Below are 21,143 nucleotides of genomic sequence, written 5' to 3'. Positions count from 1 at the left end.
TTAGTTGTCAATTAGCAATCAATCGATACATGCTTCTCCTCTGCCTTGTGCCTCTGCCATATATCAGGGCTAATCATGATTTAAATTTTTTATTTTTATTTTGCAGAAAATTTCCTTCAAATATAATAACAATAATAATAATAATAATAATAATTTATTATGTTTTTACTGTACAATATATATATATCTCATTTAGATAAATCCAGCATTATTAATTATTATTATTATTACTACTACCATTACTACTACTACTACTGTATGACATAAGTCAGTAGTTACTGCTCTCTGTATTTATTGGTTATGTATGTTGTATGTATATTTTTTTTAAATCTTTTTGAAAGAAATGTCTAATGCTCACCAAGGCTGCATTTATTTGATTAAAAAACAGTAAAAAACATAATATTGTAACAGTTCAAAGGAACAGAATTTATTTGAAATTGAAAACTTTATAAATCATTATAAATGTCTATACAGTCACTTAATATTTCTTACTGACCCCAAACTTTTGAAAGATAGAGACAATATCAAGCTGTTGTGAAAGAACTATTTTACAGTCTTTTACCATTACTTGCCTGTATTGAGAAGAAGAATAACAGACTTGACCAAAGTAAATACCATACCCAGAATACAATAAGGCAGAACAACACTGCCCCCTGCTGTATGAACAGCCAGGTACAACTGAGTGACAAGACAAAGATGTCTTACAAAATAAAATAAAATAATATAATAAAAAGGCTTTATCAGTTATTTCGTTTAGTGTCAGGTAAAGTTAGTCTTCAGTATAAACTCAGGACACTGAAGCAGTATTAGTAACTCCTGTAAGAAATAAGGCTTTCCCAGCTGCATTTGTCTGAAAGAGATACAGGGGAGGCATGCAGGTACAGGAAAAAGTACCAGACTAGAACGAATGGATGCATTGCAGACACCGAGGAATTCAGTGACTGCAGTGACAATATATCAGCAACAAACGAGTACACATCGCATATTAATCAAGACAGCCATGTATTCAAATTCAAGCCCCCACACACATCATTTATAAATAATAATTTCATAGAAATTTCACTCACAAATAGCAATTTATAGCCAAAGAAATATTGTAAATCTAAGAACAACTTTTTAAAAAAGTATATTCTGTATGGAAATTTCCATGATGTTTTAAGATTTCATTCATTTCCAGAACAATTCCCAGCTATTTCTGAGTTTGCCATGACTGTGGACTCTAGTAGACAGCATGTAGACAGTACAGTTTGGACTCTGGTGATTAAAAGGTTCATCAATACATCATCCTCTGACCACATGAGGGGGAAGTGATATCACAGACTGTGAACACTGAACCATCCATCCTCATTAGAGCTAAAGAAACGCACATCTCTCTAAACTCCTCAACATCAAACTGTTTCCTGAGCTGCTTGTCTTTTCTCTGTTTGAGCTCAGTAAGCAGACAGTAAGTCGGCCTTAATTAATAAACTCTGTTTCTGTGCTTGTTAGGCGCTTTAAATGCTTTATCTCATTAATGCTCTCCAGTTCTGATGCGTAAAGAGAAAGCTGACGAATACTTCTGTGAACTAAATTAGCACTGAGACAGTGGTGCAGGGCTTAAAGGGGGAGTCGTAGAATCAAAGCAAGAAATTAAAATGTATAAATACACTTTGCTAAGGGGGATTATGCTCATTGGTGACTTGGGTTTGCTTGAAAGTTACTCCGTGATGCACCACAGTGTGTGATTGGGTTAGTGTTGCATTACCTTTGGTGGCCCCTGCAGCTCCAAGATGATATATGGCCCCAAGGATGAGCCACAGAGCTTTCTGTTCATCAGAGGAAATGCCCAGCACCTTCATAGCCGCCTGCAGTTTAGTAAACTGCTGTGATGCCTTTTGCTTGTCCTCAGGCTGTGTACACACACAAAACGAATATTAAATGGGAATTCTAATATTTAAAACAAAACAAAATACTTTTTAAATGATTTTGTCTCTGCTGCTGACAAACTCCATTTATTTAAAACTAACCTTAGATTGAGGCACAATCCCAAAAGCACTGTTCTCTGCAAAGTGGTTAAAATGCAACTCCGTTCTGCAGGAAAATTGAAATACAATCAAGCTATTAAATCATACAGCCATTATACAGATGTCTTTGATAGTGCAAGCTTTCTGAGAGCTCTGGTTCCAGACAAAATAAATGATAAAATTAAATAGCAAAAATACACTGGTTTCAATCTGCATACAATCATAGTGAGTTCACCTGAGTGTGCTGTCTGCTCCAGCCATCATGTAGTAAAAGACATTAAAAGTAGACTCAGTCTCTGGTCGTTTCACCACCCTCAGCTTCTCCAGCAGCATGGTCTACATATAAAAGAAAAAGATTTATTCATGAGTCCTACAATATGTAGAGTTAACAGAACAAACAAATGTTTATATAATTGCAGTATTGCACAAAATGGGTGGCTTTTCTATTTTTTTGCCCATTTTAAAAGGGTGATTTTTAAAATATTAATAATGAGATTATTATTTAAACTATTAAGATTATGCTTTATTATGTTTTAAAACAATTTATAATCTAAGTGTTAATAAATTGCATTGTGCCAAATTATAATTTTTTTATTAATATTATTTATGGAACTGAACATTACTTTAAGAAGGGGGAAATAATGGTGACATGGTGGGTAGATAGATGATTTTAATATTTCAATTTTTTTTTTTTTTTTTTTTTTTTTTTATAAAAATGTGCATATTTATTTAGATACGACCCAGTACTATGTATATCCACAAACCTGGATTGAGGCAGAAGCCACCTGACCAGCCTGGTCAAAATCCAGCGAGACGATCTGGGAAAAGCGGCTTGCGTTATTGTTCATGGAGGTGGCACTGTTTCCAAAGGCCTCTAGGATTGTGTAGACCGCTTGCCATTTCTCAGCTGGAGGAGACACACATTAACATTAACCTATTAAGGACTCACTCCTTAACGTGACCGCACTAGAAGAGAGGATCCTGCATTCAGAGTTGAACACATGTAGATAACATCATGGCCTCTTTAATGGTATAGTTGATGAGCACTGTAGTCTTCATTAGGTCATTATTGACCAAGCAGGGGCTGAGCAGGCCTTGATGACGGCTAATTATCAGAGTGCTTTAGTGGGCATCATTAGCACAGCCCTCATCTGTCACCCTCTTCCCAGCTCTCTCACTCTCTCCACGCTGTACTAGCCAATTTCCAGTGACCACATGACACCTTTCCATTAACCCTTTACCACAGGCTGTTCAAGCTTTTCAAGCACATGGTGAAATAATATGCAGTTAAAAATGGGACTGCTCAATGATGTTATAGTGGCCAATATTAGCAATTCTTAAAGTATAATGTTTATCTAGGCTCAGTCACAAAAAACTAAACAGTTACATATGATTTTTACTCGAAATTCTAATGCTTTTATACCGGATTTCATGTGTGAAAATGTATGTATGAAAATTCCAAGTGAGTAAATTAAAGTGAGCAAGTGAGTGAGTGAATGAATGAGTGAATGACTGAATGAATGAGTGAATGGAGTGAATAAATGGAGTGAGTGAGTGAGTGAGTGAGTGAATGAATGAATGAGTGAGTTAATGAGTGAGTGAGTGAGTGAGTGAATGAATGAGTGAGTTAATGAGTGAGTGAGTGAGTGAGTGAATGAATGAGTGAATGGAGTGAGTGAATGAGTTAGAGCGAACGATTGAATGAATGAATGAATGAATGAATGAGTGAGTGAATGAGTGAGTGAATAAATGAGTGAGTGAATAAATGAGTTAATTAGTGAATAAATGAGTAAATAGATGAGTGAATGAATGAATGAATGGAGTGAGTGAGTTAATGCATGAATGAATGAGTGAGTGAATGAATGGAGTAAATGAGTGAACGAGTGAATGAATGAATGAATGAATGAATGAGTGAGTGAGTGCGTGAATGAATGAGTGAAAGAATAAGTGAGTTAATGAGTGAGTGAGTGAATGAATGAGTGAATGGAGTGAGTGAGTGAGTGAGTGAGTGAGTGAATGCATGAAGGAATTAGTGAATGAATGGAGTAAATGAGCGAACGAGTGCATGAATGAGTGAGTGAATGAATGGATTGAGTTAATGAGTGAATGAATTAATGGAGTAAGTGAGTGAGTGAATGAATATGTGAGTTAATTAGTGAATAAATTAGTGAGTAAATGAATGAGTGAATGAATAAGTGAGTTAATGAGTGAGTGAGTGAATGAGTGAATGAGTGAGTGAGTGAGTGAGTGAGTGAATGAGTGAGTGAGTGAATGAATGAGTGTATGAATGAGTCAATGAATGGATGGAGTGAACGAGTGAATGAATGAATGAATGAATGAATGAATGAATGAATGAATGAATGAGTGAGTGAATGAATGCGTGAATGAATGCGTGAATGAATGGAGTAAATGAGTGAACAAGTGAATGAATGAGTTTATGAGTGAGTTAATGAGTGAATTAATGGAGTGAGTGAGTGAGTGAGTGAATAAGTGAGTTAATGAGTGAATGAATGGAGTGAGTTAATGAGTGAATGAATGGAGTGAGTGAGTGAGTGAGTGAGTGAGTGAGTGAATAAGTGAATGAATGGAGTGAGTTAATGAGTGAATGAATGGAGTGAGTGAGTGAGTGAGTGAATAAGTGAATGAATGGAGTGAGTGAGTGAGTGAGTGAGTGAGTGAGTGAGTGAGTGAGTGGTCTGTTTCTGTACCAGTAAAAATCTTTCCGGTGCTGCCGGCGATGGACACCAGGTACTGGACTAAATGCTGGCAGTTTGTGGTCTTGCCACTGCCACTCTTTCCCAGAAGAACAATGGACTGGTCCTGTCTTGTTGTCAGAAGGTTTCGATAGGCAGATTGGGCCACTGCATATATATGAGGGGCTGTGTCCTCCCGTCGACAGCCTTTGAACATGTGCATCACCTGAAATGACAGAGAGAAAAAAAAAAAAAGAAAAAAAAAAAACTTCTAACACCGACAAACACATTAATTTTCTTTACGCCTCTTGTCCAAGAAAAGCTTGTGGACAAGCTTAATGAAGATCATTGTGGGAAAAACAAAAGCAAGGAGCTTACAGGCCAGGCTAATAATCTAAGAATCTTAATGTGTTAGAGCGTTTATTTTCTGTACAACAGAAAAGTCAATAATGAAAGCCTCAAATGTAAACCCATAAACATTAATTTTCCAGTGAAGGGAAATCAATAGCTGTTAATTTGAAAAGAAAGTTGGTGTGAACCGTCTCTCCATCACAAGTGCAATAACATTTTCATATATATCAGTTTCAGATTTAGAATGCACAAAACACTCATCACGGCATATAATCAACTTGATCCATAATGAAAAATCACTTAATTAGGACAGATGACCGAAAGAAATTCTCTTCTGGATTGTAATTACATTTTATGGCTAGTACTTTATCTTGCATGAAATCCAATAAAGCTCATTAGCAGATTTCAGTTGCCCATTTCCTATTGCGTTTAACCAATGAAGTTGTAGGGTTGTATAAAATATAGTACCCATAATGCATTGCTGCCACATTGAATAGCTCCATCCATAATTACATACTGTCAGGGTATATAACGCATTTGATGAAGAACTAGGTGGGTTATGTGAGTATTTTTCATGAATATTCTGTATTCGGATACTATAAAGTAGAGAATTAAGCTAATTTGGATGCGAGGAGCGTAAAAGATAACATGCAAGGGCTCTCACCTTCTCTGAGTACATGGAGGGGGCGCTGATAGGGTTGATGATCACCATGTTGGGCCCCGCATGTGTATGGATGAGGTTTCCTCCATAGCGCTGGCGCAGAGAATGCATGACACTGGACTCATTCAGATAGAGCAGAGCAGCCAAGTCCTCACAGCGGTCAAATGACGGCGGGTTCGCCTGGGTTGAGGGGTTTAAAATGTTAAAGGTCACAGAATGCAAGAAAGCAAGAATGGAAAAAGTAGGGGGAAAAAATCCTTAATATGGCAAAGAAAAAGAGAGTGAGAGGTTTTAAATTGAGGTGCCTTAACTATAATAGCCTCAAGACATTCATGCCAAGTCTTTAATGCAATTTAAAAACTTGTCAAGCTCAACTCTGGATCCAGCTTTGCAATTCCCTCATCGAACATATGGTTCAAAAGCTTGATTTGAGGTCAGCCTTGACATTATGCAAATTTAACGACTGTGCCAGGCAGGAAATGAACTGATAATATCTCCCAGCATATGTCTCATCAAGGCCTAATGGTACAAACTCTGAAAATGGCAACACTGACCTGCCAAGCTATTCTATTAGACTTGTATCTGTGTCTATATTAGTCAATCTGTCCGTTTTAAAAACTGGGCCAAGTCCCACCTGTTTCTCTATGACCCATATCCTGGCTTCAGTTTCTCCCACCCAGGGCCCACCTGTGCATGTCTAACCCTCTGGATTCAGGCCAGACAGAAGCAGAGTTCTGCATATAATCCTGTGCATGAGCCCTGCAGACCTCAAGATTCATTAAAATACACACATCTATTCTGCTTTTGTACTGTATCCACAACGCCATGGTAAAAGTAATAATTGTTTTCCATTGTGAGTCTACAATCTGAACTGTAAGTGATGAGATGAGTGCAGTGAATGTTTTTTATTCTATTTCCTGGCAGCACTCAAAAACCAGCACAGCATGACTGGTGTAGTAAGCAGTTTGATTAATCATACAAATCATACACTGAATCTCTTCAGAGTTAGAATCAGGTTGAATCTTCGACTCACTGAATCAGAAGTCATTTTCAACTCAAAATGAAGCAAGAACTGTTTGTTTGTGAAACAAATCGTAATAAATTATATTTTAATTATAATAAAATTATGATAAAAACATAAAACATGAAAGCAGTGAAACATTCACAATAATATCTACTGAAGATCCATCTAGAAAATAATTTAATTTCAACTTTACACTGTAATTAAAATCTTTAATTTGTGCATACTGAGATGGACATAATCAGCCAACACAACTGACCTTTTCTACGTCATCCTCGTCCACGTCCAGTACTGTCCCATCATGCTCCAGTTTGATTTTCACTTTCCCCTCTGGTAGACTGCCAGTCTCCGTCTTCACCACAGTAGCTGTGAGAATACCAGAGAACATTGTGAATGGTTTTATTTCTGAGTAATTGCACAAAACATCATTGTGGAACAAAATTACAATAGACTTCTAATATTGTAGTGCTATCAAAACGCTCCTTATTTTAATAGTAGTCAATCCCGCATTAAGTTAAAAATGACAGAAAATCTAAAGGAACTCTATTTCCTTTCTTAATAAATGTCCCTGGTATTACAGTATGCGAAACATCAGAGCACAATATTCTAAAGGAGAAAATGTTTCCATAATCTTTCATCGAAATGTAATAATGTTCTCCATCTCTAAAATGACTTTCTCTTCCACTCCAGCTCAATATTCTTTTTTTTAACACTGGAATATGTCAAATTACAGAAGTTAAATGAGCAGAGAATGCCATTTCATGTTGTCTTAAACTTACGCAGTAACGCAGTTTAAGTGATACAGAGTTTAATTTGCACAGCCATTGTACTAACCCAGAGAGAATCCATCCTTGTGGACCAGCCACACTTTCTCCGAGCCATACCATGCCTGCTCTGCAGCTATCTGCTCCTCTGTTTTCACCTGTGATGAGAACAACACCAGCCATTAACTCATTATTTGCGACTTTACACTGGCCTTTGACCAGAAACATCACTGACGCTTCAAATCCACTGCATGCATTGGTCCACACTTATGGGAAAAGGACCGCTATCATTTAATGACACAAAAATGGTCTATTTACCCTGATCTGAGACAACTGCTAACAGAATAACAATTAGGGTATAAACAGGCCCCAGATCAGCCAAAAAAAAAAGCATTGTTTCCCAACGTCTATAGTGGGAAATGAGCTTGAAATGCTGTGGGCTGTCATGCAAGATGGGGTGAGTGGAACTGCAGGTGTAGATGAAGGCAACTCAGGCTTCAAATGATGGACAGGGTCAGATTACAAGCCTGATGTTCTGGTTGTCTGGGCATGTCTGATTCCACTGCACTCATGCTTGACCTACACACACTGGTCTGAACATGAACTCTACCGCTGCGAAGGGCTGACAGTGAGAGATAGTATATCAGGGATCCAATGATGGGATGGAGTTGTGTTCCAGTTCACATGCTTCTATCCTCCAGTGTTTGGTTAGTATACGATGTTATGATTGTAGATAAACCAGCACACTCTACAAGTAGGTGGCACATTAGAAGGAAAGGTAGAAAACACTACAGCACAATCACTGTGAGTGCAAGTTAATAACAATCCAGTGCTATTGAAATGTTAGATGAACCCATCTATTTGCCAGATTGTCTGTTTTTCTATTATGTTTTTCCATCAGAGTGTCTCTAATAATTATGGGCTCTAGTATGGATGGGGTCTTTGTGCTGTCGATGAAATGAGATGGGTGCAAACACAACACTCCACAACACAAGGGCAAGTTTGACACGACAGGTCAAGGGTGGGATTATGCAGGTGAACTACAGTACACACACAGCAGAAAGCAGACCTTAGGATGGGCGGCAGCAGCATGGTCTGCCTTTAGGATTGCCACAGGATCTTCCTCCACCTGTCCCTGTGAGACGGCAGGTCAGCATGAGGGGGCAAGAGCAGTGTTAGACATCATAACACTTTATAATGTGCATCTCTCAAAAACAGTCATTTATCAAATGAATAGCTTCCCTCAGCTCCACACATAGAGCAGCTAAAGCATCCTGTGAATAAAAAGGGTTATTGATCATGTGATATAAGGCACTGGTCACACTCTGGGAGGTAATGGGTATGAAACATTCAGCAGGGAGAATCTCATAAAACCTGCCAAGTACATGTTATATTTAACCTATACATATTATCCATAATTTTATAATTAATTATATACAATTACATGCAATTATATATAATTTCATGTGATTCACCCATCTACTAGATTTCTACATCTGCATTAAACTGTATTATTAATGTTCCGCATGGTGTATGAATATACATATTAAAAATGAAATAAACATCTCAGAACATATGAACACGACTGATGCATGGTTACACAACACAGAGGTGATGCAAGGATATATAAAGACACTATGTTAGTGATATGAGGTAATGTTCAGAGCCTGAGGCATGAGACGGCAACAGGCCATACTCATAAATCAAAGTCTTCAATCAGAGAGCATATCCACTGCTATTCACTTATAAGTTGATGAGCTGAACAGCAGAAGCCAATTCACTAACATATTGCCCTCAATTTTGCACTGCAAAAACACTGGCTTAAAATTATCATTCATAAGCAAAAAACAAGCAGGCAATCCTTATATCAAATATATGATATGTAAAAAATGGGGTTCAGTTAGCCAAACTACCAACATATTTATCATTAAAGTCATAAATCTTGATAGAAAATGTAAACATCTATTTTTGGCACAAAAAAAGTTGATAATGCAAGCACAAAAGCATACATAGTCATGAATGAGGGTGGGGGGTGAGTTAGAAAGAGGAACAGAGGGCTTACACTCCAACAGGCCACACGAGCACACACTCCGGCCAAGCCATGGAGGGGCGCAGTGGGGGAAGAGCCGCCCCCAGAGGGGCCCTGTACCTGAGACGATGCAGAGGCACTGGCCACAGGTTCCAGCTACACCAGCCAGCCAAATAATCACAGCCACAGAGACAGCAGTGGATGAGAGAGAGAGGTAAAGATGAGACATGTATCCACAGATGAAAGGACAGCAGGCACATGGAGGTGAGATGGGCATGCGTGAACCAATGAAAACCTGTTTGCTAGATACTAAAGTTGTACTGCACATGGGAAAAGTGCATGATATTGCGATAAATAGGACAAAATGGGTTAAAAACACATGGGTTTTAAGAGACTCAGAGCAGAAGGTTGAGCTACAGTGTTTAATAGTGGTTCAACGGATCACAAAACTCACGGTTCGGATCATATCACGGTTATTAAGTCACGGATCGGATAATTTTTCGGATCAGCACAAAAAAAAAAAAAAAAAAAAAAAAAAAATGGGGGGTAACTTTGCATTTACTACTTAGCCCACTTTAACTACTCCGATACCACAGCAGAAGCTACTAGCCTAACTAATATATTATTAAAGGCACGTCAACAGACTGTAAAAAGAACATACTGTACACCAATTACAAGCATAGATAAATACAACATAAAGTTACAAATAAAGTATAAGGTCTAACTGTAGTATTAATTTTCTTGTACAGAAATGTAATAATTAAATGTAAAATGACACTGTTCACTGTATAAATTTAATATAGATTAATCTTTGTTAAAGCTGTGTTATGTTGTTTGATTTACATGACAGACAACAGCAGGTATTTATAGGTTGCTGTCACTTTAAGAGAAAGATCCCATGCACTCACACATCCAAATAGATACACATCCGAATTCTCACCTCGTTCAATTAAGGCATAACCGAATGTGTTTACGAGAATACTTGCCGAGAGGGGTATTTTGACTGACATAATGCATGTATGTGTCCTGCGCCTCTCTCTCTGTGTGCGCGCGAGCCTTGTATGTATGTGCGTCTGTGCGCACCGATAACAGCGTGGCGTGCGATACCGAATTAAATCCTCTTTTGCCTCTTCTAGCGCTGGAATGGTTTTATATCTATTTAATGTGTAAACTAGGAAGACAAAACACGTGCAAATGGTAACCTTTCACTCTATTGCGGTTAAACTTGAATTTGAATTGATCCGCGAATCACATGCGTCCCGAACCGTGGGGCTTGGTCCGTACGGATCACGGATCAACAACGATCCGTTTAACCACTAGTGTTTAAGAAATATTTCAGAGAGGGAAATACATCTATTTGGGCAGACTTGTATCAGAGCAGCCCATACATAATACAATACGAGCTCTATTCCAAAACCTAGTGAGTTGCCTTGTTGTATACTCTCTACATTGGCAGGTACCCTCTAAGGGAGCGTCCTAAAAATATGGAGTCTTGAAACTGATTGAATTGAAACCACATAGCGTACATAGCGTACTTTTTTTTTAGTTTTTAAATGTTTTTTTAAACAATTTTAATGAGAATGATTACAAATAAACATTAATTTTATTCTGAAAAACAAGAATTGTAAGTGTTTCTCTCAAATTGTCTGCCATTTTGAATTGTTTAACACTTTTTTTGTTTAACAGGGATCAGAAACTATTGGGGAAAAACACTACACAAAATCGGCAGACATTTTGGGTGATATTTTTAAAATATGGAACTGCATTCACAGTGTCTAGGTAGGCAGTTCACTAGAGTTTGGAATGAAGCCATAAATTATTTCTAAAGGGACCAAGTTCAGAATCATTAGATGTGAAGGCACTATGTAGTCACTCTGCTCACATTAATGTCCTTAAAATCCCTTTTCCTCATTACCAATGTAGTGTATTAAACTATTTCCCCATGAGTACTCAGTCAGCTTAAGCGCTGTCAGGCTTTAAAGTGCTTTATTTATAGGCCTTCAGCCAGTGTAGTGAGAGCCACATACTGTAAAACAGTCTGGATAAAGCATTTTAGCACCAGAGAGAGAGAGTCAGATGAAAAAGATGACAAAAGGAGGAATAAAGACAAGATAAGTGAAGAGAGAAAGAGGAGGAGGAATGGACAGGCATTACAGATGCAGCGAAGATCCTCTCCAGCCGTCTCTGTGCTTCTTCAGTGGGACTCAGTGGCGGACTCTCCTATAGGTCATACCACCAAGAAGAGGTGAGTCTAACTCAGACTATGCACATGGATTTGTTATTGAGAAAAGTAGCCAACACCAATTTATTCAAAGGATAAATTGTAAAAGCTCCACACAGAACCTGGTTGAAAGCAAGCAAAGTCACAAGTGTTTATGTTAGCCATGCTGCATTCCCTTTCTGGAGAGCTAAACAGGCATGTCATCTAACCACTGCACAGCATGAACACACCTTTTTGGACAAGGTTGGGAGAGTGGGTTTAGAAATGCTTCCAGGAGAAGGTCTCCCTGCTGGAGTTGGTGGCGTATGTACGGCCCTCTTCACCTTCACATATCACATCCAAACCACACACAAAGTCACAAAAGTCAAGTTGTTTAAATGGACCAAAGTCAGTAACCATGCAACCAAACACAAATTAGTCCACCAGTTTCTTCTGGTACCAAATTCCATGCATAGAATCAAACCACTCCAAACTAACCCTCCAACGACCACAACACTATACAAGTTCAAGTATCTAATCCATAAGATCTACGGTCTGTGATCTTGATCTGTGTAAATTGCTCTATGGGTCTCTGAGGTGACTTGATCTACTAAAGGCCTTCATCTCCACCACTGATTTGCAAGATCAGCATATTAAAGCTGGGTTTTCAGTGGTAACGTTCATGAACCGTAAGCCCTGGCCTGAACTGCTAAGGCCAGAGCCTAGAAAGGCAACTCAGAGAAAGTAAGAAGCTCAGGAGAACTAAACTTCAGAGAGCTATAAAGTTTAAACCACAAGGAAATAAGCAGATAAAGTGTTTTGAGCAAAAAAGAAACAATGTAACCAGCTACAATTATAGCATCTTGCTCATTTACAGAGAACAAGGTGGAAGATAGTAGTACTAGTGGTACACGGCATACACATTAGTGCACTCCACACACAGCAATCCATGCAGCCAAGTAATCACTGTGATCAATACCTCTGGTTTCTTCATAGGCATCTGCTTATGGGTAGGAATAAACCCTGATGGAGGGGCAAATGGATCTGTTTTGAGGGCTGGGGGGTTAAGGGTGTTGAATTTACCAGGAGCGATTGGAGCAGAGTTAGCAGCTGTTTTAGGGACAGCAGGTGTAGAACTGGGGATAACAGGCAATGTTTTGGGATCTGGAATAGGAGCTGTAGGAACAAATCCAGCAGGGGTCATAGGAGAAGGATGTGGAGCAGGAATAAAGCCTGCAGGAGGGGAAAGAGTAGGTGGTTTTGAGATGGGGACAAATCCTAAGGGTTTGGGTGTAGGAATAAAGCCTGCTGGGGGAGAGAGTGGATTGGGTTTGGAGGCTGGGATGAACCCTGCTGGTGGTGAAACAGGAGACTTAGGTGTCGTCAAGGTAGTAGCAGAAGCTGAAGTCTGTTGCTCTAGTTTTAGAGTCTGGGAGGCCTCTACTTTTGCCACAGTTTTATTCTGTACTGGTCCAGAAATGTCCTTCTCTTCAGACTTCTCTACAGGTCTCACACCTTCTTTTTCAGCAAGCTCATCATTGCGGATCCGATGACGAGGTTCCCTGGTCCTGCCTCGCGTCATCAAGTTGGTCAGTCCAGCAGAGATATCATCTCTTTCTTCCTTCTTTATAGTATCATGTTTGAAGGAGAACACAGGCATTTTCACGACTTTTGGTACAGATGCTGGTTCAGGTTTTGGTGGTTCTGGTTTAGGTGGTTCCGGGGACATGGTTGCAGGGATTGTTGCCGTGTCTTCTTCAGTAGGAAGTACCCTCCTAACCACTCTTCGGACCACCTTTACCACCTTCTTACGGGTCCCACCCTGCAAGTCCTCTGTGAGCTCTGGTTGGCTGGCACTTGCAGTAGTCTTAACACTGCCATTGAGAGTACCATTCACTTTGCTTTCTCCATTCAAAAAAGGTTCAGGACTCAAGGGAGTTCGGAGAGGCTCAGGGCTTTTGAAGCGCTCCGGCATCTTGGGCACTTCAGACAACTTTCTGGTCGCCATCTTGTCTCTGTTGGGTGAGGGGCTCTTGACGCGCCTGTATTGAGACTGGGACTGGACCTCCGTAGGTGTGTCCCGAACAGGCTGAGGACTCTTGGCACGTAGTAGGCCTCTGCCAGGTTCCAGGCAGGGCACTGACTGGGAGCGGCTATTCAGGCTGCCATCGCTGTCAGACTACTCACCGACAGATACATGTAGAAAAGTCAGTGAGGAAGGGTAGAAAGATATTCAATCATTGTGAAGACGAACAGATTGCTAAATCAATATATAACACTTCAAATTACATATGATCTCAAAACACTTAACCAGCAGATCATGCAATGCTGTCTTGTTCCCCATCTACATATTCCTGATTCATTTGCTGTTCTATGACTAGGGCCACTTGGCACCAATGATGGTAGAGTAAAAAGATCTCAGAATCTCAGAACCCTCTTGGGAAATTAAACTTTCAATAGTAAATTTAATGTTGTAGTATCTTTTCACTAAAAGACAAAGCAAAACCATTTGGCTACCAAACACAAACTAGGTAAAAGGGAAGTAGAATGCTGGTTTCTATTGTCATATTATACAAATGCCTTGTATGCAGAAGAGAACTGAAATAGCAAAGGTGAACTATAACATAAATGCACTTCTACAGTTTTGTCTCTGCACGCAGCACTTCACCAAGCATGCATTTGTACACTCAAACTGAAAGTACACCCCATCTTACTCCCTACCATTCTGTCTCTAATACACACTAATACACACATATCCACTATCCAGTAGATTCTGTCAGTGTATTATGAAATATTCTGTATAGAGAATGTCTGTCAGCAGGTTTTGCACATAGCTCACTGCTTCCCAAGCTATTTTAACTCTACAATATAAACACCCTGTATTTTAACAAAAACTGCTGCTTTCAAATGTAACAAATGTCTATTATTAAAAGAGAACACAAATTATAGATTCAGGCTGTTGTCAAAAAATATCCACTCTAACACTTCAAATCATACTGGAGACAGAACTTTGATTAAGGTGGCCTTACTGATATTTAGTAAGTTTATTTAACCAGGCTCTTATTTAACCACCGACGTCCCACTCAAAGCACAGCATGTGGTGTGCAACAGCTGCACGTCAATCAACAGAACAACAAAGAATCAAACAAACTGTCTCCACCTTCAACACCATTTAGAGGCAAATTACTATGCAGCAGGTGTGACCGTGAGGAATCAATGGTCTATATGTGTTAAATAAAAGATATTTTATAAATCTGCTAGTCTATTCTTAAATACTCTTACTCAAAAGTGGAATACTGTTGAAGCAGCCACCCAATCAGGCTTCCTGTGACAACAATTCTGCATCCTGTGTCAAAACACGGGGACTTGGAACTGACAGCATATTATTCAGAAAATAATAACTGAAAATATGCAATTAGATACATGTAACTAAGGATAAATAGACAGAGTGCTTTTCGATTTGCATTTCTTCTCTTTTTATAAGTACATCTCTTTTCTGTGAGAGCATTATAAAAGAGCTGTAACACTTAATTTGTTAGTATGCACAATATCTGGGCACTTACATTGTCTTTTGAACTCTTGGGGATTGGCTTATTCTCTTCTTTGATCTACAAAGGTCCATGTAAAAAGGTCATTAGCATTTGATTTAGGACAATAAGTTTAAGCTGAGGTTATTATGCAGATGTATCCAACACATTTCATGCAGGACATTTTTAAAGACCAAGTAAGACAGAAAAATGTAACAATTTTGAAGCCTAATAAGGCACCAATTTACAGTGCTTGCCATTTTAAGCAGTAGCATTAGTGTACCGCTATGTTCCAGCCAGTAGCAGCTATTTAAAATTTAATCAAAAGAGCTATGCCAGAGAGCTGGCAAACTACATTCTCCCATGACACCTAAGCACACTGGTCGTTTTCACACAGTGATCCGTGTTTTCCATCTGCCCAGAAAACACAAATACACATGCATGCCCTGAACAGAGGCAGTTAGCAGCTGTGCGGCCATGAACCGTGCACACGGCACCCCAGTGCATTGCTACAGATAGATGTAAAAGTGAGATCATTGGTGCATATCATGCACACCACCCAGCTGATTTCACACAGTGCACAAAGATGAGAATGGAGAATGGAACATCACTTTCCTTTTGCTCCCAGAAGGAAAAGCGTGATGAGAATGCCATGCTGGCAACGCTGCTGTCATGGGCTGGGCCGGGTAAGGGTTTGATGAAGGAGGAAGGGCGGGATGAAAAGATGAGTGACAGATGGAGGGACCAGCAGACAAGAAGCTGGCACAATGGATGCTGGTCTTCACAGTTATGTTATGTGAGGTCACAAACTTCAGGTAAACAAGACCCACAATGCTGGAAAGAAGAGAAGGTTCTTGGCTCTGTTGGGTAGAAAGAGATGATTAAACATACTGGATTTACCTCGAGTTTCATATTGATGTTATTTATGTAAATATGACATTAAAAAGGATCCTAAAGTGAAGATAATGCTTAACTTGTTGACATATTAGAACAAGAGACATATGACAGACCTATGGGGGGGTCAAAAGACGGCTCATTGTATGGCTGCAGTCTGACTCTATCCAACTGAAGCCTTTTGAACTGAAATATGCCTATTTACTATGGAACAATTACAAATAAAATGCAATAAAATTACAAAACTACATCAGTGATATGATCTGTGAGCCAACTATGCCCCATTCCTCTAAAAGAAACCATACACCCACCACAAATTCATGTATGTTTTGCATATATTCGAATGGCGCACCATTTGCACAAAAGCACATGCACAATATATATATAGCGCACAAATCATTTGGACTATTTTAATGGTACTTATTTGCTCTTGAAAGCCCCTTCCACCTTCATTTTTTTTTTAAATGTTTCCTTTTGAGTTCCACAAGTTTGAAATGACATGAGGATGAGTAAATGACAGAATCATCTTTTTGGTTTTGTTTTTGATTTGTTTTTTTAAAAAAGGATGATTACCAGAGAGGTTTTGTTTGTAAACACAAAGCAGTTTCACTTCATTGTCACACTACCACATTGTACGGCATCAGCTGTATGGATTACTCTGGGATCTCCCACAAGGCCGTCTAATGTAGCTGCCGTCCTCTAACTCCATATCCAAATCCCCACTCTGAACTCCCCTAAAGCCCCTCACGCCACCGCTGACCCTTCACCAGGCCTTCCAGCCATCAGACACACTGCATCTATAAAAAGTTACCCATGGTGTGCTTATCTGTTAACAGAGCACTGTGATACTGACAGCACAGACTTTTTTTAAGAGCAGCCACATGGGCAAGAAGCAGCACACATCATACTACACACAACAGGCTAACTGCGCAAACAGTAACAAAACCAGAAACAAATTGATAACTTTGGGTTATCAAATTGATAAATGGCCACACAAAAAATTAACATTAAATATGACCTAACTTTCTGTTGTAAAAGCAGAAACCAAAGGATTTAGATTCCCTTAAATATTCTATTCTCATAAGCAAAAAAGTGTCCAAAACATATAAATAATATTATTAATAATAATAATTATAATAATAATAATAATGATAAAGGTTAAAAATGATAAATTATTATTATTATTATTAACAACAGCTATTATTATTATTATTATTATAGCAAGATTTTAATCTGTACCACAGAAACACTGATTATGGCTAAATCTGTTAGCTAGAGAATCATTGAAAACCACAAACAAAGCAAACGGCCCTATTTTTTCCTAACAGGAAAAAAATGCAACTGGATACACATTTCTAGTATCAACAATTGCAATTAACAGTGTTAAAAGATAAAATACATAATTTGTCCATGTATACAAGACTACTCATAGCATATATAAATTAAATGGGTCTTATCACTCAACACAGGACTGGTAAACTTGATTAGCTTTCATTCTAGAGGTTTCTCGAGGACATATACAGTAACAAAAGGGATGGAATTAATGCCAAGGCCAATTTAGGCATTAATGGAGATTAAATTCAATTCAGCTAACAAAATTAAATTCACTTCCTAAAGCTAATTATAATTCAACTGAGAAATGAAGAAACCTACACCGAAACAGAATAAATACAAGCCAGCAACAGCAATTTAGCTCAACAAAAGAGACATAATTGAACAGCTGAAAGTTTATGGCCACATCAATAAAAGCTTTTGCAGACAGACTGTGAAGCATATGATCCAATGACTGTATACACAAAATAACCCACTGACTTCATCTATCAAACACTCGACAGTCATAGAACAGTTCAAAAGCATTAGAAAAAAAGCCATGAGACATCCAAAAATAAGACCCATTTGAAACATTCATCTCAAGAGTACAATAACCAAGACATAATGGCTAAAATGGCACTACATTTTTCTACAAGAGCAAACCAACTCAAACAAAAGCCTTGATGGACTTCAGCACTTAACCTCAGTAATACCAATCCAGAGCTTCATTCTAGTCTCTAAATACCAACTTACACAGCACAATCCAAACAAACCAGCCACGTTAACACACTAAAGTACAAGAAAACCCTTAACTGAATTCACATTTTCAAGTGAAATTGCAAAACTCACTGAATTTAGCATTAGCACTAGCTGGCTCGATCATTGCTTCTGGCATGCCATCACACTCAAGCCTAAAAATAGGTGCCAGAGCAGGCCTGAGTCCAGACTGCAGCAGAACTCTGAGCCAACAGACTCCTCCACAGGTCTAGATCTACAGATTCTCCCATCCAGGACCATGAGCAAAGCCTGCCACCTTACCTGAGATCCTCTGCAGCACCTCCAAACAGTTACCGCCGCTCCCTTACCCAGGTCAGAGTGGAGCAGAGCGGCAAAAGAAAGCGGCGAGACACGTTTATGTGTGTGTTCGAGACAGTCCTGAGAACCAGAAGTCTCACGTCACACTAACCGGCAGCCCTAGTTTTGAGAGGTGCAAAGCGATAGGCTATTCCTGACGTTGCTCTGTCAGAGAAGGAGGAGGAAAGAGACAGCTGTCGTGGTAGAGGGTCGAGAATAGTCTAAAAATAAAAAACCCAAGTACCACCGCTGCAACAGTCCTGCTTTCTCCCCACCCCCAAAAATGTAGGCTGGGTGATGGACAGCTCCGCAGTTGCTTCTCCTGCTCAGCTGCTCCAGAGCAAACGTTGGTCCAGTGCAGGCGTGTACACGTGAGGGTGTCTGCTGGTTTAAAAGAAGCTCTCAACGAAGGTGTAAACTTTGTTGTTGGAAGATGTGGAGTGAGCATCAAGGCCTTGAGTGCTGGCTTAGCGTTTTTCTCTTTTCGGAGAGATACAGAGGTGTAGGGCGGAGAGGGGAAACAGAGGAGAAAAACAGAAGCGCTGAGAGAGAAGGTTGAGGAAATGACGCAAGGCCTTGGCACTTCCTACACAGAGTGATTTCAATACTGCAGAGCAGACTGGAAATAAAAGCCGTATATATATATATATATCTCAATATATATCTCAATGTGAAAGCTGAGCACCAAAGACTGACTCCACCAAAGACTCACCATGATGTCGTTCCAAACCCATGTGCCTTTCGCTCTACTGTGGCAACAAAAAATGGTGAAGTTTTGAAGATTATCTCTTACTCTTTTATGTGAATGGAGACTGGAGCTGTCAAGCTTCAAAATCATTAAACAGTAGTCCATGAGATTTACAAGTTTGGGGTCATCAAGGATGCTTTAAATTGCTGAAAAGGGACAGTAAAGACTTTAACATTGTTACAAAAAAATCTATTATTTCAAATAAATGCTGTTCTTTTGAACAACGTAAAAAAAAATGTGTTTCAACTTTAAAAAATAAGTGTTCGTGCTGCCATAAAATTTTAAGTTTAGTCAACTTTAAGTTGTACTAAGTGACAACATGGATATTTTAGTTGGCGATACTTTAAATTAAATCAAAAATGAAAATAATGTCATTTATTCCTCACCCTCATGCCGTTCCACACCCGTAAGACCTTTGTTAATCTTCGGAACACAAATTAAGATATTTTTGTTGAAATCCGATGGCTCAGAGAGGCCTACATAGCCAGCAATGACATTTCCTCTCTCAAGATCCATTAATGTACTAAAAACATATTTAAATCAGTTCATGTGAGTACAGTGGTTCAATATTAATATTATAAAGCGACGAGAATATTTTTGGTGCACCAAAAAAACTGAAGACTGGAGTAATGATGCTGAAAATTCGGCTTTGCCATCACAAGAAAAAATTGCTTATTTTAAAATATATTCAAATAGAAAACAATAATATTGTGAATTATTATTACTATTTGAAATAACTGTTTTTACTGTATTTGATTAGGGATTCACCAATATGGACATTTTGGCCGATACCGATAATTCTTTATATTTGAAAGCCGATAACCGATATATTGGCCGATAAATCTAAATAAAAAAATTATATAGTTTTTGTGAGTCTGATTACAAAAAAAACAAAAGACTCACCATTAAAAGCCATGTCCCAAGCACACAACTATAATGTTCTCATTATAATATTATGTAGCCTATATGACAGACTTGCGTTTTATGTTGTACTTAACTGTATTTTCCTTTTTGATGTGATTTCAATCATATTTTAAGTAATTCAAAATGGTGGACAGTGCACATCTAAAGTGTCTCAGCTGAAGGAAATATAATCCATTTCTTATCAGCTTTAATATATCGGCCAAATTTTCTTATCGGGCCGATAACGATAACATTAAAAATTAACATATATCAGCAGATACCGATATGGTAGCAGACATATCATGCATCCCTATGTTTGATCAAATAAAAGCATTCTTGTGAACATAAGAGAGATTTTAAAAAACAGCTGAAACTGTTTTTTAACAGTAGCATATATGCATAAAGAGTAAAAGAGAATGGTTTAGTATATTTCCATGTATATTGTATATACTTTTTTGAAAACATGATAGCTTTGTGTAGGGAACAGAGCAAAACCTTCTTCTCTCTAAATTTTTGTAAAATTTACTTTCATTATATGGTAGAAAGCTATTGAATTAAAAAAAGAAAGTCATACAGGTTTGACTGGACATCATGGCAAGTAAATTTTTGCGTGTGTTAATATTTATTTAGAGTAAGTGCTAAAGTGCACTGGATTAAGATATATTATTACTGTCATTTATTGTTTTGATATTTCCATATGTGTTTGTCAAAGAAAGATAAGAAAATAAAGAAAAAGTATGATTCTCCGTTCAAAGCGTTTCTTCCTAAAGCAACAGGAAACTGCAGTGCACAGCCGAGCTCAAACTGTTCTGCACCGTTCATGGTCTCAGCCAAGAATCACGGCCAAAATCAATCATTTCCTCCATGGAGAGAGGAGGGGAGTGCCTTTTCATAGCTGCAACGTGATAACCTGCCACTAGGAGGTGAAATTTCCTATTTTAATTCTCGCTATACTGGCATTCAA

At 38.6% G+C, this 21,143-nt stretch overlaps 1 protein-coding gene across 19 annotated transcripts in view; it reads right to left on the bottom strand.

The window, feature by feature from the left end:
* myo18ab (myosin XVIIIA b) overlaps positions 1–21,143 on the bottom strand; it is a 113,256-nt gene that overhangs the window by 57,745 nt on the left and 34,368 nt on the right. For 5 of the 19 annotated variants that reach the window (XM_051861259.1, XM_051861264.1, XM_051861262.1 and 2 more), the window contains exons 1-16: positions 18,493–19,057; positions 15,867–16,109; positions 15,286–15,332; positions 12,702–13,901; positions 11,974–12,066; positions 11,677–11,742; positions 9,556–9,678; positions 8,563–8,628; positions 7,564–7,651; positions 6,989–7,095; positions 5,712–5,888; positions 4,712–4,922; positions 2,768–2,910; positions 2,239–2,339; positions 2,007–2,070; positions 1,745–1,889 (exon numbers count right to left, since the gene is read on the bottom strand). In XM_051861259.1, coding sequence (XP_051717219.1) covers positions 1,745–1,889; positions 2,007–2,070; positions 2,239–2,339; positions 2,768–2,910; positions 4,712–4,922; positions 5,712–5,888; positions 6,989–7,095; positions 7,564–7,651; positions 8,563–8,628; positions 9,556–9,678; positions 11,677–11,742; positions 11,974–12,066; positions 12,702–13,901; positions 15,286–15,332; positions 15,867–15,903 — 2,668 coding nt within the window. In that variant the 5' untranslated portion in view covers positions 15,904–16,109; positions 18,493–19,057. Of the gene's footprint in view, positions 1–1,744; positions 1,890–2,006; positions 2,071–2,238; positions 2,340–2,767; positions 2,911–4,711; positions 4,923–5,711; positions 5,889–6,988; positions 7,096–7,563; positions 7,654–8,562; positions 8,629–9,555; positions 9,679–11,676; positions 11,743–11,973; positions 12,067–12,701; positions 13,902–15,285; positions 15,333–15,866; positions 16,110–18,492; positions 19,058–21,143 lie in introns of those variants that run through there. The other 14 variants (XM_051861273.1, XM_051861274.1, XM_051861272.1 and 11 more) reach the window with 12 other exon arrangements.

This window comes from Ctenopharyngodon idella, chromosome 15 (genome assembly GCF_019924925.1).
Source record: "Ctenopharyngodon idella isolate HZGC_01 chromosome 15, HZGC01, whole genome shotgun sequence".
Classification (NCBI taxonomy): Eukaryota; Metazoa; Chordata; class Actinopteri; order Cypriniformes; family Xenocyprididae; genus Ctenopharyngodon; species Ctenopharyngodon idella.
The sequence above is the reverse complement of the archived record's forward strand: the minus strand, read 5'-3'. Positions and strand labels throughout refer to the sequence as shown.